This window comes from Drosophila grimshawi, unplaced genomic scaffold (genome assembly GCF_018153295.1).
Source record: "Drosophila grimshawi isolate 15287-2541.00 unplaced genomic scaffold, ASM1815329v1 contig_44, whole genome shotgun sequence".
Classification (NCBI taxonomy): Eukaryota; Metazoa; Arthropoda; class Insecta; order Diptera; family Drosophilidae; genus Drosophila; species Drosophila grimshawi.
The window spans coordinates 13,294,871-13,321,582 of NW_025063240.1; the positions used below are offsets into that span (position 1 = coordinate 13,294,871).

Consider the following 26,712-nt stretch of genomic DNA (forward strand, 5'->3'; position numbering starts at 1 on the left):
AATGTTTGCGAATGACAATTTACGTTATGCAAACATAGAGACGACTCCCAGTCTCCTACCCCCAAAGCTCTTTCTATGTTTCTCCAGTAATTGGCAACTACTACTACTCAGAACTTGTCAAGTGCCCCTCGTTACCCACTCCTCCTGGACTAGCCAGCTAGCTTTTTTTGTTTGCCTTTAGTTATTTTTAAGTGGTATTGCCATAGCGGCCAAAAGTCGACTACAAATTTTGAACACGCGTTTCTCTTTGCTTTTCATTATAAATGGCTAAGCAAACAGCGCCCACAGCAGTGGCAACAACAATAACACCTCCAGCCATGAGTCATATGCTAATTTACAAAAATAACACTGCAACATTGTCAACTGTCACAAGAAACCACAACACAGCAACACACCTGACGTATTTCCCAGCGTCGATGACCGGCATTGAAGGATAAATAAACACACACACACAGACACATACACACAAGCCTAAAATGGTAGGGACAACAGCTGTCAAAAGATTTGCTATGCCCATAACAACCCTGCTCCTTTTCTTCCATTGCGGTCACAGTTTGATTGATGGCCACCCACTTTTGTTTATATATATATATACCAGTATTTGTCTTTTTCCTGTTACCTCCCCCCACTGCTCCCCACCGGCTTACATTCAAGGACATCGCGAATTCGACTTTCACATTTCTATTCTTGCGGCGTGTGCTTTTTTTTTATATTTTCTTTTATTTTTGCGCAAATTACTAAAAGGAAAACAACGGAAAGCACTCAGGTAAATGAGTTGCGAGCCAATACCGAAGCAACATAGGTGAAATACTTGTCTTGAGGCTCTCGAACATTGTCAACCAAAAGTGACAATCAGTGTTTTGTTTTACGGTTGCCTCTAATGATAAAGCGGCCTATAAAAAATGTATAAAGATTGCCGAGATATGCCATTGTTTCTAGCCAAGTTGAGAGCCGCAACATAAAATGAGATTGTACTGCAAAAGTGGAGCTCGTGAAACATAAATAAATATGAAAAAATATATATATTCAAACTACAGTTCTTCTTGAATTATAAAATATGAGAGAAATATTCAACTGACTTTCTTTAATATGCTAAAAAATTACGCATATCTTCGAAAACTCATTGTAAATAATTAAATTTAAAATTATGTGAATACAAAGTAATCTTGCATTAGTTATACTTTTCAATTCATTCCGCATATTTAGTGATTTTTCACACTCCACATAAAGTTGTTAGTTGAAGTTGTTTAGACTTCCTAATATGATCATACAACAAACAGTTCGATAATCAACATAATTCATAGCAGTCAAGAGGCCCAAGGCCCAAAGTAAGAAACGCACTTGTAATGAGCTCATTTGGCAGCCCCAAACTTCAAACGCAAATGGAAGAAGAAAAAAACAAAAACAAAATCAGAAACAAAAACAAAAAACTTCCTGAAACTTTTCAGTTTGCGTAATTCAGAATTTATGACTTCATTGCAGGTTGCGATGAAGAAAATAAAAAAGGCACAAATCATGCAACTGCCGCAAAACCACAAAAAGTAAAAAGCCAAAAAAAAAAAAAAAAAAAAAAAAACAACAAAAAATCCAAATGAAATACATAAAAAGTCTTAAGAGTCAAATAAAATAGCTAGAGAGAATAAGCAAAGGGAAGCGCAGGTAAAATAAGAAGCAAAAACTTGTTTATGACTTGCAAATTTTGTGTAAATGCGAGTCGCGAGTCGCCAACCTGCGAGAGATACAAGAGATACAACAAAGATACAAAAAGCCAAGCCGAGGCAAAACTTGTCGAAACAGTCAGTGCTGCGAAATGAAGAAACAAATCACCAACTTGCCCAAGTGCGATAAAAGTAGGCGAAAAAACAGAGAACTGAGGAAGTTTTGCTTCTCTTTTTTTTTCTATTTCAAGTAGAATATGAGAATAGGAGAGACTCCGAGGCGGAGTTGACAAACGAACTAGAAATCCCGCACTTGAGTAAATAACACGGCACGGAAGTGTAACCACTGGCGAGGATGTTGGCTTATAACGAGAGAGAGAGAGAGAGAGTGGTGGTGGCAAGTAAATGAACTTTAAAATGGATATTCCGCGGTGGCAACGTCGGTTGCCAACTAATGTAATCAAATCAAAATCACAACGACCCGACAGGCAAATGCAGCCCAGCAAACTAACCGAACTCAAACTCAAACTCAAACTGAAACTGAAACTCAGTCGCCAACTGAGATTGTGACTGATAGGGGAGGGGAAGAGCGAGAGAGAGAGAGAGAGCAATGGACTCTTCGCGACTCGGAAAATATTGTCATTGAAATGCAATGCTCGTTGTTGTGAAAGGTACGCGTCCTGGGAACGCGCCTGTTCCTCACCTGACTATGCAAATTGGAGCCGCAATCGTAATAGTAATAATAATAATAATAATAATAATTCGCAACAAAAGTCAGTCAAGTGGTCTTATGGTCGGCAGAGTTGCATAGTTTGCTGCTGCTGTTGCTGCTGCTGTTTGTTGTCTTTGTCAATATTTGCCAGTGCCTTCAACGGACCCTCATCATTTGCCAACTACAGTTGCCCATCAACTTGATGACTTGGCCTGAGGACAACATCGATGAGGATGGCGACAAAACTCATCGATATGCAGCAGAGCAATCTCCGACCCAAAAAATTTGTGTTTCACTTTGCCGACTGGGAATTGTCGGAGTCGGAGGGTGTTTGTTGTCTTGTAGTGTTGTAGTGACTGCAATCTCTTGGCCGCAATTCGTGCTACTCATTTGCATTCGCACATTCATTCAGTCAATCATTTGTTTATTCGCGTGCAAACAATGTTCAGAACACGGCAAATGACTCGACACTGGGCTGACCAGGCGGACTCTCATCATTTATGGCAAACCGCAAACGGCAAAGGCGCCTCTTCCTAATCGCTGAGTCAGGAGTTTAACAAACAGGTACAAGAAAATAAAAATCATAAGCTTAAGAAGCTGAATCATCCGCTGAGCAGCAATTAGCGCCGGATTATAACATCATGTTCTGAGAAGCTTAGGCGACTTTATTTTCTCCGTTTTTGAATGAGTAAAAGCAAAAAAGCAAACGAAAGATAAACAAAAAAAAAACCAGAAAGTTTAACTTGATTGTGCAGCTGTTTTGGGGCATTTTTTTATCTGGGACTTTCAAATTTCACAGGAATCTTAAGCTTAGTAATTGTCGAGTTTTGCTTTTATTCGAATTTTTTATGTTCTACAAATTTGAAGCACTTGTTTCCAAATATTCACTAACTCAAGAAAAGCCGCTCAGTCTCAAGATGAACAAAATGCTCTAGTTAAATTTAACTAATATAATAAAATAGAAAAAACTTCAAGTTTGCCTAATGCATAGAAAATTGGAATTCAAAGTTCTACTAAGCTTTGAAGCTTATATTTTCCAAATAACACTGTAAGCTCCACCCAAAATGTATAGCACTTCAAAAATTAATAGGTCGAGGCTAATAGGACCCTAGAAATGGTCTGAAAGGACTTCAAATATTTTTAAAATTCCATCAGCCCCTGCCAACGACCCATGCCAGAGAAAGGGCATTGAAAATGATGGCCAATCTAAATTCTTATGAACATTATTTCCACTTCCTTTCCTCAAAAAAAACATGTTTGCCAAACATATTCGTAATTTTTGCGGACCCTTTGCAAGCAAAAAAAGAAAAATACATTTTGAATATTGCCATAAGAACTAAATGGAAAATAATTTTCAATTTGCAGGTGAAAACCCTAAACCCCCTCCCCTACCACTCCCCCCACCACAGCACCCACACTATGTCTTGACCGGTCGAAAAGTAGCCGCTTCCGACTACAAGTTAAAAATGCACGAGTTTTCTCTTTTCCTTATTTTCTCTCGTATTTTAGTTGGTTTTCTCGGTTTTTGTTTGTGTTGTCTGAGGCGAAGGAGAAGCCCTCGCTGCTGCAACTGAGATATATACAACGGGAATTGTAGACGCTTGCTTGGTATGCGCGTCTCGTGGTTTTATTATTGCCAGCAGTCTGGCCGGCTAACAGTCTGTCCAACTGTCCGACAGCCCATACTAAATGTGGGCGTGGCACTGCTCATATTAAGCCCAAAGGCAGCCAAGCAAACATTTGCAGTGGAAGAAGCGCAGAGGAAGAAGCGCATAAACAACACACAGCAACAATGCAATACAACACAATCAAACACGGAGTAAAACAAGTTAGAGTTTGTCAGCGGCACTGATGGACTATGAGATACTGTAGAGGGAATTTTTCAAGTGATGGAAATGATACTCACTACTACTTACTACATAAGTATAAATGAATATTTAAAAACAAAATAAATAAACAAAATATATCGATAAATAATGATGATGATTTTTTGTTAATGTTTGTTAATATTTTTAGAACTGATGATTTACTCATGGAATTTTTATGGAATTTAAAAACAATATGATATGATACCAAGTTACAAATATGTTTATATATATTTGTATATATATATATTGTAATATTTTTGTGATTACTTTTAAATATATAGTTACACATAATAATAAAGAGTAACGGTATCACAATATAGAAAGCCGTTACAAATTCATGGCATAACTTGATTATTCCCTGCAGTTATCGTAGTCTAAGATTACCGAGTAATATAAAATGCTGGTACCGACTCTAACAAGCAAGACAATAGCCACTGGCTGTAAATTGTGGAAAAGGCTAAATAAAAGTAGCCACCACAGAGTAACGTGCAATGTGAAATGTGAGATGTGGCTGACAATGCAGCAGCTGCAACGTTTTAACACAATGGGTGCCTAGAACGCCACCAATGCCAGCCAAACTGTAATTAAAACTGTGCAGCTCAAACTGCTCAGACTGCTCGACTGCAAAAAGGCGGCCCACCCAAGTGAAGAGTGTCAAGTGCAAAGACATGTGAAAGGAATTGTGCAAGTGAAATGCACTGAATGAATTGAGTGGGTGGTTGAGCAGATAGAGAGTGGGCGGAGAAAGTGGGAGAGAGTGAGCGGGGGATCATATGACGGAAATCATTTTACGCCATGACAGACAATGGCGAAAAAGTGGAGGAGGATGGATGAGCGGACGGAAGCCATTAGCAGGACAGCAGGCTGCAGCAGGTGCCTACTAACTATGTATATGCGTATGTATGTGTTTGTGTGTACATATATATATGTATATACATAGAAGAGTCTCACTTAGTTTGTGCTGCAAAGTCAACACCTTGAACCATTTAAGGAGGCTGCCAGCGCAAGAAGCCCAACAAGAAAAAGAAGAATTCATCACAGCATCAACTCAAAATAATGAAGTGCCACAAGGGAGCGACGCAACAGGGAGGGTAGGGCAAGGAGACAAGCTGGCAAGCAGGCAGGCAAGCAAAAGTCATTAGAGGAAGACGCCTTGCCAGGCACTCCACACACACACACACCAACACACACACACACATCATACACACACAACATTTACAGACATGTTGTTGGCTGTCAGGAAATGCAGCAGAGTTTTTTGCCTTTGGGGCCAAATTTGCGACGTTGTCGTTCTCGTTGTGCCCATGTCAAATATTTAACACTTGGTTTATTTTACATTTGTGTGCATTTTGTTTCACCACACACACACACACGCACATGGAAATTAAATGTTTACGCCTTTTGTGGCAGCAAGTGGGCGACACTTGCGTCTAGCAGCCGCAGCAGAGAGGCCAACAACTAAAATGGCAGACCAATTTGGCGACCCTCCACACACAGGCCATCAAATGCCAGAGCTGCGCATAAATCCAAATATACAGATATCCAAAAAGCCAAAACCAAACCGAAAGAAACACTCACAAATTCAGAATGCAATCAGCATTCATTCAAGCGCCAAATGCTGCTGCAAATCACGTAGCATAATATTTTGTTATTTACTCGATGCTCGCATTGACAAGGCGGCAGCAGTCGGAAAAAGCCGGAAAATGTTGTGGTTAAGGAAAACTCTTCACATATACTCGTACATGCAATAAGCACAATGTTTGTGTGTGTTTTGAATTCTATTTATGTTTGTATTGTAGCGATTTTCAAAGTCACGCGCTCAAATACACAGCATGGCATAAGAATAGACAATCGATGACAATGGTTCGTGTTTGAAAAAAAAGAGAGAAGATTCTAAGAATTCTGAGCAAGATGAAAAGCCTTTGCAATGAAGATATCCATATCGAAGTTGGCAATACTCTTTTGATAGCATGAATTAATTATGTATTTACTTGTAGTTGTTTGAGAGATACTTTCTGAAAACTGTATCATTTTTATGCACTAGAAATCTGTCTTTGATGCACTTAAGTTACTTCACTCGAGACTCAACTGTAGCCCCTTAAATATTTATACAATATTTTATTCTCAGAATTGCATATGAATTGCAATTTTAATTGTGGCATAAATCTGCTGCTCAAGCACATTCTGCTGGTGCAACTATTAGCCAAACACGTAACATGTGGCAACAGCTTTATGGCTATAAATCATATGCATCTCAAACCTTTTAGCAATGCATAAATTAGTTGTGTCTTCATAAAATTCTTGGCAAAGTGTTCATCAATACAATATATCATTTTGACAAATTGAGTAATAGTTTTGCAGTACTTTATTTGAGCACAAGAGTATAACAACAATAAGATTTCACTGCAGTTGGCGAGACATAAACATATAGAGATAGAGAGCGAAGAGAGAGAGGGGAGACGGGGAGAGACACTGCAACAAGACGAATCACATTTCTATTAAAATGCGAAAAGCCTTTTGCGGTTCTCGCTGTTTACACTCTTTGTTGGCTCGTCTCTCTCTCCCTCTCCCTCTCCCCCTCCCACTCCCTCACCCTATCGCAATTCCACTTCCCACTGCCCTCTTCCAACACACACTCATCGCGCAAGCTTCTTATCCGCCTCTGCAGTTGGTCTCCGGCTTTGCGCCTTGTTATTGCGCTGTCTCGTCTGCTGCTGCTGCTGCTGTTGCTGTTTATCGCATGCGTGTTGTTGTTGTTGGCAATGCACTTTGCATGCAAAAAACATAATAATCGGCCACCGAGTGCGCGAGAGAGAAAGAGACAGAGAGAGTGAGAGAGCGTCTATTTACTATGCCTGCTGGCATGAGAGTGACAGAGAGCGAGTGAATTGATCGACAAAGGCGCATAAGCCACCGAAAATAAACAATGCAAATGGAAAGAGACATAGATAAACAATAAATAAACAGCAGAAAAAGTAATTGAAAAAAGAAAGAGAAAATAAAAACTAGAGTGGGAGAGAGAGACGGCATGGTAGTGGCAAGAGGAAGCAGATTTTTTGTGTTCGCCCGAAAGCGGAGCAGTGTCATTGAACGGCAGAATATGCCCGTCAAAGTGTTGGTGAGTGTGAGTGCCAGTGGTGGGGATAGGGGGAGACAAGGGCACGGGTAGAGTGTAAAATGCGAGACAGACTGGCGACGGCGGCAGACGATGACGCTGAAGTCTTCATCATTGTTGTTGCTCGACTCGCAGCTACTAATTGTTAAATTGCTCTCAAACTGTACGGGGGAAAGGGGCACTCAAAGACAGCCAGCGAGAGAGAGAGAAAGAAAGACAGAGAGAGGGCGAGAGAGAGAGATGCGAGAATAATTCAATTTCTAAACGCGTTCCACTGCGGACTTGCACTTAAATGTATTTGTAAGTAGTTTTGTTGCAAGAAACACAAGAAATATTGCCGGCAAATACTACACACAAACCAGGCAACAGACAACAGACAACAGACAAAAAGCCAAAACGGCAAAGCAAAAAAAAAAAACAAAAAAAAACTCACACAAATAACAGCAACAAGAAAAAAATTTGAAAAACATTGAAAACAGAATTTTACGATTTACGCTCGGGCGGCAGTGAATTTCACTTAAAACGCTTTTATTATGGTGAGCTGCCAGCCCAGCCAGCAAATGTAAAAAACCAAAGAGTTTGTGCGAGTGTGTGTGTGTGTGCGAGTGTGTGTGACGGTCTGTTAACTGCTCGCATTCAGAGCACGTTCCAGGCAAACGTTGACGCTTCGCTTGCCAAATGGGCGCGAGGAGCCGCAATAAAACTTTGTTTTTTACTCAAACACAAAAGAAAGTGTGGAAACATATATATATGCGTGTGTGTGAGTGTGTGTGATATACCTATAATAGTAGCTCAACAGCTTAACAACAGCTACAACAATGTATGCTGTACACATTTGCCGTTTAAAAACAAATTATCGAACATGCAGCAGACCTGTCATTCACTCTGAAATAATAAGTATACGACACGTATGTGTGTGTGTGTGTATAAAGACACTGCACGGCAAATATTTATAGACAACTCAATGATAGTGGGCTATACATATGTGTATTGACATGCGCCATGGGATACAAAGCGATAGGTGCAAAGAGCACGCTACACTGAACACTAGAAATCAACAAATAAACAAAAAGTTTTCGCACAAGTGACTAGTGAGAGAACAACTGTATGCAAAACTGTCAATTGCAGTCATTGATAAGTCAAAAGGAACAGCAAATGGGTAACGACATATTGACGCAAATGTAGTTAATCGAAGAAACACTTTTCGACTGTTGACTTAGTTTAAACTGAACTTAACGTAACATGCACACCTGCCTAAGCCAAATGGCTTCACATCTGCTTGACTCTACACACCACACACACACACACACACACATTAGTAAGTACACACTTCAAAGTTCGCACCGAACCGAACTAAATTACTCAAATTTGTAATAAAAACATTTCTCACACCTCGAATTTATTTTCATAGCGTGAATGAAGCGAAAAAAAAAAGAAAAAAACGTTTTCGCTTTATGATTTTGGTGCTAAACATTTGAGTTTAATGATTTCCGACCATGAATCTAGTATACACAAGTACAAGGTTTTATTCATAGAGTGCATACATTTATACATATTTTGTATACTCGCCTTAGATACGTGAAAGGTCGAGCAAGTGTGTATGTGTGTGTATGTGTGATTACTCATACGTCATGTGAACAGAAGAGAGAAAGGGAAGAGATGACAGTGAGATAGATAGATAAAAGAGCCTGGCTGTTTGCAGCTGCTTTCAATGGTTGAAGGAGGAGCAGGCTAGGCAGGCAGGCAGGAAGGCAGTGCTCATATCAATGGCAGAACATATTAAGGCGGATTTTGCTATATCTTCAAAAAAAGCAATGGGGCAACAGAGGTAGAGAAAGAGAGAGATAAGGGGGAGAGTTGCTCTTCACAAATCAGAGAGCAAATACAATGAAGCCGACACATGATGATGCTGATGCGAAGCGCGAATTGTATGCGATGTGTGTGTGTGATGGGTGTGTGTTGATAGTGGCAACCTAAACGAAGCCAGTCACTTGAATGGACTCCTCCAATACTCTGGACACTCGACTACATACATATGCGGGCAGTTTGTTTGCCAAGAGCGACAAAGACAGTGTGTACGAGAGAGAGAGAGAGAGCGAGAGAGAGAGAGCAAGCTAGTGAGCTGTAGGAGGCCATTAGCTGCTTATCGCGCTTTGAGTAGCTACAGCAGTCAGGCAGGCGGACGGAGACGAGCAGGCGAGGAGCAGTGTAGGTGGAGGCGGTGCTCAAGTGTAAAGTTATCAAGTGGTGCCTGGGACAGCAGCAGTCGACTTTCGATGTGGCCTCTGTCAAGGGTTAAAGTCATAGACAACGTCGAGTGTTTGTCTATGGCTTGTGACATAAAATGTTATCAAAAAGGATTATGACAAGCGCACAAATAAAAGTAGAGGGCGAACCGGAGAGACAAGGGAGACAAGTGCACCGACAACAGTCGGTGGCAAAGTGTATCAGTGGCACAAAGAGCCGACAACGACTACGAGTAAAATGATATCCAGGCAGAGATGACATCGTTCAGAGATGACAGTCCAGCAAAAAGTTGAAGAAGAAAATAAAATGAAAAATGAAGAAAAGAAAAAAACACTCTCGTACCATAAAATATTTACACAACTTATGAATAGAGCTCGGAAAGTGGCGAAAACATGAAGCACGACAACAACAGCAGATTAATAACTCAAGAAAGATGGTGCTGGAGACGGGCATAAGTGTCAGATGGCTGTCGCATTTCTCTTAAATAAATTGCACATTTCAGATTTTGTTTTACAAATGCCGGTTGCATTTCACATTAAGCAAACGTAGTTTAACAGAATTTCGCATACTTATGCCAAACAATCTCTCAACACAAGGAGAACAAGCGGATAAATGAAGCTCAAGAATGTGCCGGTATCATAAAGTGAATCAAATTAAAGACACAAGAAATAACAATTATTTGCGATATGCTAATTATGAAATACCCTTCTAAGCTATTTATAATTATATAGGTAATTGTTAGAGGCATAATAAAAATCGTAATGGATGAGTTTGATGCATACGGAAGAAAAGAACTCATAGAACTTACATGTCTAAGGAAACAAACAACTTTCTATTCAAGAACTCAGTTATACACTCATCATAATGTATAAATCATGGTGAATATGTATATCTTACGGCAACTGGGTAGCAAACCAACATTGCTGTTCATCAAGAATATAGCTAACAATTTATGTGTTCGAAGAAGTCACCTTCAAAGCCTAACACATTTAGCCGCTAATTTGTAATACCCTCGGCAAGCTTATCAAAGGAAAACAGTCAGAATTCAAGAAACCAGACGCCCCACGTCAAAAGCCAGACATTCTCCGATCCGTGTTCTTAGTTCTCGTTCTGGGTTCAATTTCTGTTTCTGTTTCTAGAATCATGAGCGATACTTGAGGCGCCCCAAACAAGTGGACAGCACACTCAGCTTGACTCGGGGTGGGTCAGTGAGCAGAGCTCAGTTAAATGCAATTTACTTAATGCCCGGACAGGGCCACGCCCTCCACTTTTCTCCCCACAACCTGCCTTAGCCTGTCTGCTTATTACTTCATAACTTTTTATTATTGCCAGCGAATGAAGCAGTTGAGCTTGTCGAGCTTGTACATAATTGGAAAGAAAACCCGTTGAAATTGAAGCAACAGCAGCTGCAACAACAACATCTTATAGCAATTAACGATAGTTAAACGCTGCAACAACAAGCTACAACTTACTACAGCAGTTCCAGAAGTAGCTTCTGTAATAGCCTTGACAGCAAATGAGAGAGATAGATAGATACATAGATGGAAGGAGAGCAAAGTGAGACAACTATAATAAAAACTTGCCAAATAGAAGTTGTGTGACATTCTTTGCTTTGCTTTGCTTTTCTTTGCTTTTGCAGCAAGTGGCATCCACATCAGCAGCAGTAGCAGTAGCAGTAGCAGTAGCAGCAGCAGCTGTTGCTGCAACTATTCAATAATGCAATGAAAACATTTAACTTGCAGCAGCAAAACTTGGCGACTTGCTTGCAGTTTTATTCGAAGAAAAACAGTTTCTCAATTGCAAAATTTATGAGCTAAACTCACTGGCAAAATCGTGTGGAAAATAACAATGAAATTGCCAAAAAGCATCTCAAAAGAAAATCAACAAAAAAAATATCTATTGCAGTTGCACTAGTCGAGAATTGTCGTGTGGCAAAGCAACGCAAAGAAATTGCAATTGCAATTTTCAGTATACATATATATTTGTTGGTTTTGCTGAGTGGCTGAGACGTGGGGTGGCTAAACAACATTTCGACCAACTTTAGCTGAGAGTGCTCTGAGTGAAACTTATGTATCCTTATAAATGTTGAATACAGGCATTTTGTCGTGAAATTTGTTGGAAAGTGAAACATTTCGGATGCAGCACAAATGAATCCCAAATTGAATGAGTGATTGAAGAAGTGAATGTGCTATTCAATTTATATCAAAATATGTTTCCTACGAAATGGGTTAGTATTGTATCTAAAAGTGTACAAGTTATTCAATGTAATTGTTTCTCTAGAACACTAAAACTGTTATCAGACTAGAAAAGTAGACAGAATAATTCGAACACTTAATTCTTGTAATGTATCTACAAATTCACATACGTAAAACGTTTACGAATGGAACACTAAAATGAAACAAATAATCATATATATATTTACTCCACACAATTTACTATTGAGATGTTGTACTAACAATCTTAAAAATGGCAATTATATTTGGGATATGAAAAAAGCTTCAAAAACAGATCATAATTCGTGAATTCAACGATCAACTTAAATATTCAATTTAATATTATAAAATAATGTGATTATAGACTTTAGTACTATTGAGAAAAGGGCATCTAAATTTCGACTGGTTTCTTGATTGCCTCATTGTTAATCCAAATAAAAAAACCCGAAAACTTAAATTTGGTTCATGGCAGTGTGCAAACACAAACATATTTATTTTGTTGAGTTTTTTCTTTGGATTTTGGAGGGGGCAATCAATATCAATAACTATTCAGAAATTCACAATTTCATGCCACATATGGGCACATTGAACAAATCTAATGATACGAATACAACAACCGGCCATTAGCCAGACTCAGACAGCGATGATGACTAAAAACACCACAGTCTGCTCTTTTATCTTGTTCCTTATATGGAGAGGGGGGCGGGGGTGGGGAAACAGCTGTTGGCTTGTTTGCCGCTGCTGTTTAGCGGTTCGCTAACATAATGCTCTGCACATAAAGCGGTTTGCTTTGGACAAAAGCAAAACTCGTTTTTAACAACAACAACTACAACAACAACAACAATAGTGTAGCGATTGTGGGCGTTGAGAGACAATTAGCCGCATGCCGCAACCCAAAAACGGGTTTCTGGTGAGTCAACAACAACTATTCGCTATACGGCATCAGAGTGGCGCCCCAAACCAAACAAAACCAACCAGGCATGACAAAAACAACACACAAAAAATCAACTATGGAATTTCAAAGAGAGCGAATTAAATGCAAAACTGCAGTTTGAGCCATGTTGCATATTAGCAAGAGCAGAATTTTCCATTTTTTTTTTTCTTTTTTCTTGCAACTCTCTCTACATATCTCTTTGTCTCTGTCTGACTGTCAGTCATAGACAGCTTCAGCTGCTGCATTCAATTACCATGGACAGCTGGAGAGCTGCCATCCAAAATGTTTGACCATTAAATGCTTTGACCAAAATGACTAAACATTGACAGTTTGTTGATGCGATGCAAACATTTGTTTTCGTTCGCCTCTTCATTTTTTTAATTTTGGCCTTTTTCTATTGCTCTGAAACTGCAAGTAGTGTTTTTTTTTCTCACTATTTGGTTAGGGTGTCCCGCAGCTTTTTTAAATAAAAAAGGCTTTGGCATCGCGTGTTTGAATTGTTTTTGACGCAGCGTTGGCACTTTTGACAGCTCACTGAATAACTCTGGGCGAAATTCATTTCGAAACAGTAATTTCGGTTTTTTGTTTTCTATTTGCTACCTGGCTGACAGCTGTGTGTGTCTCATATCATCTATTGGTTCTGTTTAGTTTATGTTGCGAGAGAGAGAGAGAGAAAGAGAGATCTAATATTTCAGCCAATAAGTTTTCCAACGGGATTTGAATTTCACTGTGGAACACACAACTTTGTCATAACTTTTGAAGCGAGTTTATGGCTTGTCTGTGAAACTAATAAAGTTTTGCAAATTGCGTATAGCTTTAGACACTTTCTCACTTGCGTTTAATTTCAGTGCTTAAAGCTTTAAACAATGCCAGCTGCCTGAAGTTTAAAATAGTCTAAAAAAAACATTTGTGATAACTTTGAGTTCTTTATTATTGTGTTCTACTTCTGCTCGTTCACAAAGACCGCTAACGTGAAATGTTTATGGTGAAAAATTAAAATATTTATAACTTTCTTATATAGTTCTCATATCTTGTATTCTACTTTTACTAATTCGACGAACATTTTACGCTCTTGTGAGAGTAACAACGAGAGAGAGAGAGAGAGAGAGAGAGAGAGAGAGAAAGAGAGAGATTCATGCAAAATTAGCGTAAGTATAGCTCAAACTGCAAAACAAGGAAATACTTTCTCAGTATTATTCAGCTTTGCATATAAGGTAAGGGAAATAATGAACAATCAACTAGCTGCTAAGAGACTTTTAATATACTTGGTGCCCAAGGTCTGCAATCTTTTGCATCTTATTTATTAGCTATTCTTTGGTTACACTCAAGTAATTGCAGTTTCTCAACTTTAACTTGAGAATTATTGCGAATGATTCATGCACGACATTTTCACATTGCTCAATGCAACGCCCCACGACTCAATTCAATTTTATGGAGCCGCCGTAAAAAAATTATATATATGCATGTTTATATACACATAAATCTATAGTACAGCAACTGCACCCACACACACACAAACACATACACACACATACACACACATCTATGGACTGTGTGCTCTTGGCTTCTGTTGTCAGCTATTTGGTTTTTTCGTCGCCCATTTATGGTTAGCTTTTGTTGCTGATTTATTGTAGTTTGGCTTTTGTTTGTTTAGAGTTCTTTTTTTTTTTTGTTTGTTTGTCGTAGTTAGAAAAATTAATAAATATTTGTTGTTTTTTTTTTTTGTAGGCGGACAAAGTTTTGAAGTGCAGGAAAATCAATAAATATTTGATAAATGATAAGCGGTACTCACTTAATCTGCCAAAGCTGTGCGACAGTCGCTTTTTGAGCTTCTGCAGGGCGCCGCCTTTTTTCTCCCGCATTGTGACGGCTGAAAATATGCAAAAGAAAAGCAAATTTAATACTTTAATTGGAAATTAACCATAAATCAGCCAATTAGCATTTATTTATTTGCTGTACGTATAAAAGCATAATATGTATTATGTAATGCTCTCTCTCCCACACAACAACATCAACATCAACAAAATTATAAAACAAAACACAAACACCGGAATCCAGCTGAAAACTTTGAAAACATGAAGTTGACATAACAAATTAACATAAATCAGTGGAGCGTGGTGTCCCATAATAATAAATAGATAAGTATACAGGAGAGTGACCTCAAAGGGGGTGGAGTTGTGGAAGACAGCACCACGCACATTTTCCCCAAATGAAAAGCCAATTGCCATCGTAAAATTCAAATGAAAAACTACTCCAAAATAGAAATGCACTCTTGTTGATAGCTATATAGACTCTATATATATACATATACATATATATCAAGGGGCGCCCCGCACGACTGCCTACCTTATTTATGTATGCAGCAAGAAGCACACAAACGCACACATATTTATATATATATATATATTCAAATATATAAATATATATCGATGCATTCGTAATTGAGTTGTATAATTTCGTCGTTATTACATGCACCGCTTTTGTTGTCATTGTCGCTGTTGTTGTTGTTGTTGGTTCCCATCATATAATAACATTTAACAAAGTTATTTCAGCGAGTCCACTGAGCCGTGCAAATTGTGCAAAACTATTTACGCCACATATTTAAAGGGTGCAGTTGTTGTAACAGCTGTATTTTGTCAATGTTATTGTTGTTGTTGTCGTTGTTAGTGGCGTTTAGTTGGCTCGTTGATTGGCATAATGACTGGGTTAGCGCTGTGTAAATAACTGGCTACGAACAAATGATTGTTTGCTAAAATAATTCAGTGCATTGTTTTCGCTATCAACTTGTAAAAATAAATCGATTTATCGAAAAATATTTAAATGCTGGCAGGCCTAATTGGGAGTCAGACAGAGCAAGAAACTGCAAGGCAGCAATTATAAGAAATAGACTGCCGATTGCCTGAATATGAGTAGAAACTATCTTTGAATATTAACAGATTGAGCCAACATATACACCACCTACTAATTGCGCCCTGACTCGAGAATATGCACACTGAGACTCAGTCAACCTATACCCTCAACACTCAAGAGATATAAGAACTCAGAGATCCAAGCACAGACTCCAACAACAATCATAAAGAGTAATTATATTATACATATAATTATACACTTGAATTGATTATTAATTTATTTCATTTCAAATATTTCTATGAGCCTTTGTAGCTTATTTTTTACTACGAGCCACAATAGTTTTGAAAAACAGACTCTGACATTAATAATAAAGAATAATTATACATTTCAAATTGATAACACGAAAAGTATTCACAAAGTTTAACAAAATCTATTTAAATTGAATTGAATTTCATATATTTCCAACAGATCATTTATTAGGGCCACAATAGATCCATGCACAGACTCAGAGTCTGTGTAAAAATAATAATAATAATATAGCTTATCTACACATTTAATGATGAAAACACAATTTTGAAGCAAACTGCTCATTATTTGTCGACAAATCTATTTAAATTGATTATTTGTGAATTGAATTTTACATAATTGGTTTAGCTTTCACAACCAAATTACTTAACATCAACGCTGGAATCTGGCTTTGATTACATATACACATTTTCCATTATCTATGTAACAATTTTGTAGCCATACCTATTATACGTATTTAAGATGCCCTCTCCAAACCAATTTAAACTGGTTTTCATTTCTTGTGTGTGGTTTTGTGTTGCCTTCATTTGCATTCCGTACAAGGCTAGAGCCAAGGAAATTGGCACTTGAAAAGTCATTTATCAAACTCTTCCACTTAAAACATGACCAACGAAAAACCGACATTGATGAGAATGATGCATGAACATGATGTTGCATGCCCCCTATCCCCTATCCCCTATCCCCTATCCCAGCACATACATCGACAGACTGGCACCTTGACTGTCCACCCAATGGAGCAAGCTATTAAAAATATAAATATATTTCTGTAGAATACATTTTTTACAGTACTAAATCATTGGATAAGTGTCTTTTTCACTCTCTCGAGTGTCTCGCCATATCTAAAGCCCACTTCCCTTGCCGGTGTCATTCTTGTTGTTGCTGCTGCTTTCAAAAGCAATTTGGCTTAACAACAATGCAGACAAGTCGAGCAACGCAATTTACGGCAGAAATATATATATATGGATAAATATATTTATATGCAAACACATAAAGCTTAACACCTTAAGTCAATTAAAGGCGCACTCTCATCAGCATTAGCTGTGTGCCTATTTCCATTTTGATTGATTTTAAAACAACAACAAATATTACAAGTCACAAGCTTAGCAATTATTATAATAACGAACAGAATATAGCAACAATAAGAGCTAAAAGTGAATCACTTTAGTCAAGTCGATTCTAATGAATAGATAAATTCAAAGATACTTATTTTAAGAGGTTTTTGAATGCTATGAAAGAATTGTTTGAATGAAAGAGAATCATGTGAATTATTTATACAATTTCGATTCCAGTGAATGTGTGCATTTCAAATTGCTGAATCGTATTTGACTTCTCTGCGGTTTTCGAGCACTGTTTGATTAAGGCCATGTTCTAGTTATTTGCAATGTTCATACATTTATTTTCTTGCCAGGGTGGAAAACAGACTTTGGCAGACTTTGAGTATCCTATTGATTTTGATGCTGCCCACAATTTTCCCATTGAAAACAGAGCGGATGTGGAATAGCTGCTGGCAGCACTTGGAATGCTCATCGATTGCATACAAATGGTAGTCAGTTGCAGTTGTTGCTTCGCATCGCTTGCTTGGCTTACACAAATTGCAATGCAAAATGCAAATGGACGAAAATATCCACAAGCGAATAGCGTCTGACAAATTGTTTAAAAACTCAACGAATGCCAACAAAATGCATTTTGCTTTACAATAAATTAAACGAAATGAAATGACTGCCAGTCTCTATTTGTAGTTGTTGGTTTTTAAAAGCCCATTAAAGTTGTTTGCCAGGCACGAGAGAAAAAAAGTTTTTTGGCAAATGAAAGGCAAACAAGCAAAATGAGTTGCAACTAGCTGGCTCGTTGCCGCTGCTGCTGGTGGTGCTGTTGCTGCTGCTGCTGCTGCAAGTGGAAGTTGCACAAAACTTATTTAATTAAGACTGTAAAAGGCGCTGCAAAAGTTTCGCAGCAGATGCTTCACTTGCAGTTGTCGTTGTTGATGCTGCTGCTGCTGCTGCTGCCGCTATTTGTTGCTGCCGCTTGTTGCATTAATGAGTTGCGCGTAGTCAAATCATCAAATCAAACTTTGCAATCGTCTTCTGCATCAATGTCAAAAAGGCAGACACAAATTGCAAATGACATGTTTCGACAAGTTCAATAGCCTGCACACAGGCAGACAGAGAAATGTGTGTGTGTGACGAACAGTGAGCGACAGAATAATTCGACTCGCTTCTCACAGCCAATTAGCGCCACACCAAAAACTCGCCAATTGGTCATTATTAAATGCACTGTAATTAAATGTGCAGCCAATGTTAATTTTCGCGAGTGAATCACAAGGAAATGAAAAACGGCTATCTAAGGCATGCAGCAGATTGGATACCCTTGTCTACTGGGTATCAATATATAATAAACAATATATCATATACAATAAACATAAACAATGTCTGCGCTTCTATCTAAGGAATACCTGCCTAAGCTTGTAATTAGCACTTAAAAGATTTACACAACATTAAAAACCATAGTTCTTGAAATTGTGCTGTGAGTTTAAGCTTGATAAAGCCAGATAGCGCTGATAAGAATTAGAGAATTAGTGTTCTATAGTTAATTAGGAGACGTGAGTCAAATTGATAAAAGTGACACAAAATAACATTTCACCAAAAATAATCTATAATTTCATGACTAACTCAAAGAATGAATACTAACAAAAATATTGCACAAATAAATAGAAATTAGTAATAAATAGCTTTTCAATATGGGAAATGAAACGCGACTCACATACAGTGTATATATTTATATGGTTGATTGTTGTGATTTGAGTTCTCATGCCAGCCATGCATAATAATACACATGTCAAAATTCATAGGAGCAGCCAAGTGGCTGTATTTTAGAATTGTTCAACATAAGGCATAAGAAGTAAACAGCAGCCACACAATGATGATATGAAGAGCACTTTACGAAATTTTCTTGTTAATGACGTAATTACCACCACTCAGAGAGAATCTGATGAGGGAGGGGAGGCAACTGGTGACATGCGTGCGGCGCAAATGTCGCGATGGCGTGCCACACGACGTATACGTGACATTTTGGCCATGCCATGCAAACATTCACTCATTGCAGCAGACAAACGAAGACAGAAGGCAGCAGGCAGCAGGCAGGCAGCAACCGCAATAGTAGCAACAGCAGCAGCGGCAGCAGCAGAAGCTAAACCCACGTGCTATGCCACATGCCCCATTCCCCCCGCCCCCAACTACCTTAGTCAGAGATGCGTTTGTCATTTGTGGGCGCATGGCCAAGAGTGAAAATCGCAAGGCATAAGAAAATAGATTTGGTGTGGCAAATGTAAATGCGAATTATTTTGACACTTGGCGACAGCAGCTAACTAATTGCGGAGCGAGACTGGAGAGAGTGAGATAGAGAAAGAGAGAGAGAGAGAGAGAGAGAGAGAGAACAGTTGGCCAAAAAATGCAGACAGCTGACGGAACCGATGGCGCATGATTAAACGGTTTGTAAATGACGTGAACAATTTACCCGAAAGTGGGGACAACTTGTGGCCAAAAATAGCAAAGGTGACGCCAGGTCACAGCAACAACAAAAAAAAACAACAAAAACAACGATGACCAGGCTGACACGTGTGGCAAGACCCGATACGTGGCATAAAACAGCAGCTCAGATGCTGTTGGTGTTTTTTGGGGGCAGCCTTTTGGCCGGCGTTGAACTGTCAGTCGAAATGTCAATGGACGCGAACAAACAAGGCTGCAGCATGCAACATGCAGCATGCCGTATAATTGATAAGCCTGCGGCGAACAGGCGATTGATAGCTGCAAGCGAACACAAGTCACACACACACTCTGAACACACAGCAAACAATACACAATCGCATTAAAATTCAACAAAATACGATATTTAATTAATGACAAATTTGTTGCTGGTCATTTCCATAATCCTTGTGCCGCTGTTATATAACACAGATTAGCACACGGATTTAACGGTTTTTGTTGTGTGTGTGTGTGTGTTATGCAACATTTATTGAAAATGCATTTAAATGTAATTAAATGAAAATAGGAAGTGCTGCAAATTCAATGGGAATAGGAAAAGGAAATACTTTTTATGATTTCCAATTCAGAGTTGGTTGTTAAAATAAACATTTGCAATAAGCCAATAAGAATAAGAATGCGTTAGTCGACAGAGGTCGACTATGAGATACCCTGGACACAAGACATATGTATGTGTGTCAGTGTACGGCTTGTTGCTGTGTTATTTAATAAATATGAGCATATGATTTTTTGCCGATCGTGATGACATTTTCTCAAATAGAAAGATATATATTTCAAATTTTATCGACAATAGTTGCCTATCGACAGTGAAGAAACTAATGGAGCTATCGATAATACAATAAAGTTGAATTGCTTATAGTTTACGAAAAAATTTCAAGTCTCTAGTTACTCCAAAAAAACAGACAAACACATATACCCACTTTCAATGCGTTCAGGGTATAATAATCCAATAACCAGACATAAAACGAGTCTGGATTATATTCAAAATCCATTTGCAAATCTAATTGCACACAGCTTAGTATGTGGTACATTAATAAATAAGTGGATTAAAAATAAAAGTTCCATAAAAATGTGCAATTTTTGCATATAGATTATAGTTGTAGTTAGAACAAGAGTTTTGTTTTCAGCCCAACTAGCATTGGCCTTAACTTATTTCAATATAAAACGTTGGCCTTTGATATAATCAAAAAATGTTGTTTATTGCTTACAAAAATAGGCAAGTAGGTAAATCATTTAGATAGCAACATAGGCTTAAAAAGTAATCTTATCAATCAACGCTGTCATTCACACACCCTCTCCTCACACTCCACACACACACACACACACACACACACAGACACACAAACACAGACACTCTTTTATTAGTCAGCCATAAAATTTAAAAACCATCATCAGGGAAATTAAGCAAAAATAGACCGCAAAGCACACACAACCAGCTAAACATCTTTAAAAGAGCTGCGCGGGAGTTGGAGGAGGTGGCGCAGAATTTATGAATGCCACCTCATTTAACACATATGCTTGTGTGTGTGTGTGTCGATGATTTTTATGCAAAACACGTTTGGCAAAGTACAAGTTTTATTACCATATAGAACTATTTTTTATCGCCAACAAGAAATCGTATCAAATTATCGTCAGACGAGTGAGAAATGGCGTAAAGGGTGGTGGGGATAGGCAGCTGATGAATGTGAGGGTGGTGAAAGGGCGATAGGGCAAAAAGGTCTTCCTGGTCAGAACAATATAAAAACATAAAAAATTAGTCAACCAGTTGCATGTAAGTCGCCACCCAAAAGCCGAACCCCCAACAAAATGGAGCCCAGCCCAGCCCAGGTTTTTTTTTTTTTGATATTGCCCACCTGTTTAATGGGCTTTCTGCACGAGCGCAACTTTTTGGCCAAGTTGCGTGCCTCTTGGCCGTTTATCAAACTGGCCAAATCGCCATGTGGGCAAAAAAAAAAAAAAGAAAAGCCAAACCGAGTCAACCGAAACTTAATTAAAATTTTCAGAAAATATGTAACGACAGCCAAAGCTGGTCAATCTTAATTACTTTCGAGCCTTACTTAGCTGACTTTCTAATCGATTTAGCCATCAAGTTATGATGAGCTTCATACAAATCTCATGAATAAAAAGGCGACAAGTTTCTATCTCTTTCCCTCTATCTCTCTCGGTAGTTAATTACAGGCAGTTGACTTGTAATTCATTCAATATTCAACTAGTTGACTAAACAAACAAACTAAACAAGTTTCGGGATCGCCCAATAAATCAAATGCGCCAAGTTCGCACTTGCGAGTGGCAAACAAAAAGTAAGCAGCAAAATTAAGAGGAAGTTCAATAAGAGCTTGCTAAAAGTGCAGCCCGAAAAACGTTTACGAATTTAGAGAGAGACTGTATATGAATAATATTTTAGCAAATATCGTAAATTAATTTGTATCCGAGTATATTTTAAATTGCGTGAGAAACTTATCAATTTTCTCAGATTAGGGTAGACAAAACGAAAGTAAATAAAATACGCATCGAATACTAAAAGAACAGCACTTTTTCAGTGAAAGAAGCATATGAAAAGTAACTCATTTCTGACAAACTTGTTGAGCGACCCACGCACAGCTCCGTTCGGATAATTGTAATGAGTTCTGATTATAATGTTTGCTGTCTGACTGATAGCGGAAGTGTTCTTCGTGTTTATGCTGCGTATGTATGTGTAAATATGTGCTTGAGTGTGTGTGTGTGTGTGTGTGTGTGTATATATACATTGCTTATCATCCGCATATAAAGCTGATTAAATAAGTGACTTAACAGCTGATTAGAGCTAGCCTATTTTGCATATCATTTCTTGCTCTCCTTTTCTCGCGTTCTGTTTGGCAGCCCTGGTTTAAGAGTTGCTGCTGACGTCGCTGCTGGGTCAATGTTCTAATAAAGAGTTCAATTCAACTTGAATTAATTTCAATTGCAAACACAGAAACAAAAACAACAACAAAAACAAGCCATTAATATTGAGTGTCGAGTCGAAGTCTTTTGCGTGCTGCTTTAAGCCGGTTCCCTCAGCCGATCTGATTGGACGAAGGGATTCGTAACGATTGGAAATGAGAAACGAAGGGGATTCCAAGGGGATTACAATTCAAATACTTATATTCATATTGGTGCATTGTGCAACACTGGCTGCCCCACAGCAGCCACTCTTATTGCCAATTCGTGCTTAAAATATGCATTTCAAGTGATGCACAGCTTTGCAGAGTGTATTATAATTTTATCGAGAAGTTTGTAACACTTTGAATCCGAATAAAATATAGATATATTCTTGAACAGTTTGACTAACAGAGTCGGTTGAACTGTTTTGTTTAACAATCAATTCGAAAGTCAACATTTATGCATGCTCAAATGCTGCTAGCCTATGGAAAAACCAAATCTCTGAGATCTTATAGCCTGCATGAGAAGAATCACTAGTTTCTTAATTTATATCAAGTCTTATGTGTTGGCAATTTTACTAGTGTATTGAATCTTCGGTTCGGAATTGAATTCTTCGTCTGTTTTAATTAAATGCAAGTTTGGTTTCATTATATTCCATTTTTGTTGCTGTTACTGCTGAAATATTAATCATTTTTGGTTGCATTTCGAACGTCGACGTGTCAAAATATTTGCGCTTCATTTAAATAAAGTTTACTCTGATGCATGCGCCAAGTCCCCGTTCCCCCGCTGCCCATCTCCGTACTCTGCTCTCAACCAGACAGACAGGCTGTGGTGTTGCGGCAGCCATTTAATATTTGTTCAGCATTTTAAATAGACTTTAACGCATATTTTAAAATATTTATTTGTTTTTGGTATTTTCCTCAAAAAATATATTTCATGGTCTGTTGAACGCCGGGGCGAAGAAAAAACGTTTGAAGTTGTTGAATTTTCAGGCATTTTAAAGTTGATCAGTTAAGCCGATTAAACGATTAAAAATCAAATAAATAACAAAACTAATATGTATCAGCTAATATTGAGTAATTAATTAAAGGCATGGAAGGTCAAAGTTGGTTTTCTGGCTGAGTAACCCAACAATTAACAACATTTAACTATAACATCAAATCAATTATAAACAGTCTCGGGAATTAGATAATTTTCCATTCATTAAATACACTCACACACACACACACACATATAATTTTCGTGTCCCTTCAGTTGTTTATTGCTGCAGGAAAATTTGTTGATTTTAAGCATCATAAATGTTTCTAAAAATAAAAACAAGCGTTTTGATGGATTCTATAAAGCCAACATTTATAAATAAAAATATCAAATTATATGAATTGTACATTTTGCTTAAACAATTTACTGCCAGGCCTGGCAAGCCATGAGTTTAATGATTGTTTACTTTTCACATTCCACTTATTTTTTTTTTCTGTTCTTGTTTTATTATTTGTGTTTTCGTGGCTGTAAATCAAGCGTGAATATAATTAAGCTAAACAAGCCGTTAAGGAGAGTTAGGTGAGTGTTTCGTGAGTTCATCTTGAATTGGCGTTGATGATTATATTAATATTATTTAAATTGAGCAAAATGTTTAATGCATTTAGTTCAAATACGCACCAGCGCCAAAATTGTTGTTGTTCAGCTTTGTGGGTTGATTGATTAATTCGGCAATTTTGAGGCCGTTTTCTGTGTAGCTGCTCACGTTGAAAATTTATTTGTTAGCGAGCAGTTATTTTAACTGCTATTTTTATTGTTTTGTTGTTTTTTTTGTTTTTTATTTTGTTTTTTATTATTTAGTTAATCTTTTAAATCGACTGCAAAGCTTTTATTTATGGCAAACATTTTTGCTGTTCAAGTTGAGTATTTCACTTTATGGCACTTTTCTATATATTTCCATGCATTTCATAAGAACCGTCTCGCTGTAAACGAGGTCAAATTTTTTTATCTGCAGACAGTACAACAATAATAAATATTGAGCTACGGCCACAGACAACAGAGAGCAAGCAGACAACAACAAAAACGAAGCTTGGCAGAAGGCAACCCCAAAAAGTATCTTTTTATTTTTGGGGTGGTTCGGTTGTTGTCGTTGTTGCTGTTGTTGAGGGTGTTTTGCTGTTATAATCTTTTGATTTGCCTTAGCAGCTCATCAAAACACTTTAACAAACAACAACAGCAATCGGTTATTTATAATTTTGTTTACTTTAAAACTCATAAAGATAAAAAAAACACAAACACACACACACAAAAACAAACACGCAAGTTTAAAAGAGTTCGTTCAAACACTTTGACATTTAACCTGGCAACACTTTCAGACAAAATCAAAAAAACGACGTAGATAAAAGAATTTTTTATTTATTTTTTGCTACGAGTTACGAGCTTGTTTCGCTTTTGCGCGGGTGAGTGAAATGAAGAGAAGCGGAGCCGGTGCCGGAGCTTTGCACAACCTGCCGCGTTGAGTTTCGCACACGAAATGAGGTCAACGAGATACTACTACGTTACGTTACGTTACGCTTTAACGTGAATAGCAAGCAGCCCATGACATGAAAGTAGCGCAAGGGCGCCACCTGATTTGGGGGTGGGTGGTGAATACATTCTGCTGCACATTCGAAATGAGACAGAGACGAAGACTGAGAGAGAGAGAGAGGGAGAACGAACATGAGAGCGTGTGACAACGCGTAAGTGCGAACGCTCTCTTAAGTTCCACACAAGCCGGCTCGTGGTGAGTGCGTAACACAACTCAACTCAAGCACTCTCTTTACTTATGTGGCATTTTCTCTCTTCTTTGTGGCTTGTGCGCCCGGGCAAGCGTAGCGTCTTTTGGCGGCCAGCTTCACTATTACGTACGTAACTTGATTACATCAATGAGGTGAATAGGTCGTGTTGTAGTTGAGGGTGGAGAGAAGTGGTGAGGGGGAGGGGTTAACTCTGAAATAATGTTGTTACTACTACACTACTGGGTCAAAGGCACGTTCTACACACGTCAACGAAAACAGAACTCAATTGATAAGCCATAAAACATCAGCTCGTAACAGCTCTGTAAATAGTTTGACAGCCACTGCGCTCGCACTCGTGCGTCACAAGGGGCAAATAGCCAAAACATCCAAACCAGTCAAACAGCTGCCGGCAATGCATGCAAATTGCATTTGAGGCAACTTTCCCAGTCAGCTGACAACGAACGTTAGAACTTTTTTTTTAATGTTAACTGGGTCAAAGTATCTTTCTCATTGAAATTGAAACTGCATGTGGAATTTTTGGCTAGAAATTTGAATATTTTTATTTTTAATTTAATTTTTCAAGTAATTGGGAGGTTGTCTAACGGTTTTAAGACTTTTCAAAAGCTTATAAATCTTAAATATGTATTAACTTTTGCTTCGTTTCAACTGCTAGTCTTAACATTTCTGACAATTTGCTTTAATTATTATTATTTTTTTAATAATTGAAGAAACAGCTCAACTTCTAAATATTGAAAACCTTTATTAATAACTTTGTATTCATTATAAACTTTCAAATTGTTTTAGAATTAGATATCGGTTTGAAATATTTAGGATTTAAAACTTTGAATTTGACATATTCTATGAGAAATATTTCATTTTGAAATTTTGATTTATATATTTATATTTTAAGAGTTTAAGATTTATCTTTACAATTCTACTATTTTATAATTTATAAGCTTCGTTTTTCAGCTCTTTCTAGCTTAATTTGCTTCAAAAATATTAAAGCCTCAAATACAACGAATTTCAATTTATTTATTTGGGTGTAGGTTTTAGAGCCTCTGTGTTTGCCATACACGTTTTTGGTTTCCAATTGGAAGCCTTTGGCCGGCTGCACAAACAAACAAACACAAGCACAAAGCACACACACAAGAGCGAGAGAGAAAGAGAGCGAGAGAGAAGGAGAGCGCGTGCACAAAGGCAAATAAATTAAACAAATAAATAAATAATGCAACAACAACACAACACACACAGAACGAATAATGAACGAAATAGCGCACAAAATTGTTAAATATGATTGTTGTCCCTTGTTGTTGCTGTTGTTATTTAGTGTTGATTTATGATGCTGCGGCAAAACGCGAACGGAAGCGTTTCGCCAAAGCCAAAGTCAAAGCACGTAACAAAATATTATGACGTATGTACGTACAGTGGCGCAGGTTTTAGAGCCACTACTCAAAAGACACACAGACACCGAGAGAGAGAGAGAGAAGGAGAGCGAGCAGCAAAGCGGGCGAGTGAGTTAACGTCACAGTTCTGAGAAGAGCGCGACGCGTCAGACACGGCTAGCGTTCAATTGTGAACTGAACAAAACTAAACAGCAGCCAACGTCGCGACGTCAA

General features: G+C 38.0%; 1 protein-coding gene across 2 annotated transcripts in view; it reads right to left on the reverse strand.

Moving 5' to 3' along the window:
- Positions 1–24,100, reverse strand: part of LOC6557916 (cyclin-dependent kinase 14) — a 70,593-nt gene extending 46,493 nt beyond the window's left edge. The window contains exons 1-2 of one of the 2 annotated variants that reach the window (XM_001984338.3): positions 24,000–24,091; positions 14,540–14,617 (exon numbers count right to left, since the gene is read on the reverse strand). In XM_001984338.3, coding sequence (XP_001984374.2) covers positions 14,540–14,609 — 70 coding nt within the window. In that variant the 5' untranslated portion in view covers positions 14,610–14,617; positions 24,000–24,091. Of the gene's footprint in view, positions 1–14,539; positions 14,618–23,999 lie in introns of both variants that reach the window. The other variant, XM_032737947.2, reaches the window with a different exon arrangement.
- Between the last annotated feature and the right edge of the window lie 2,612 nt (positions 24,101–26,712).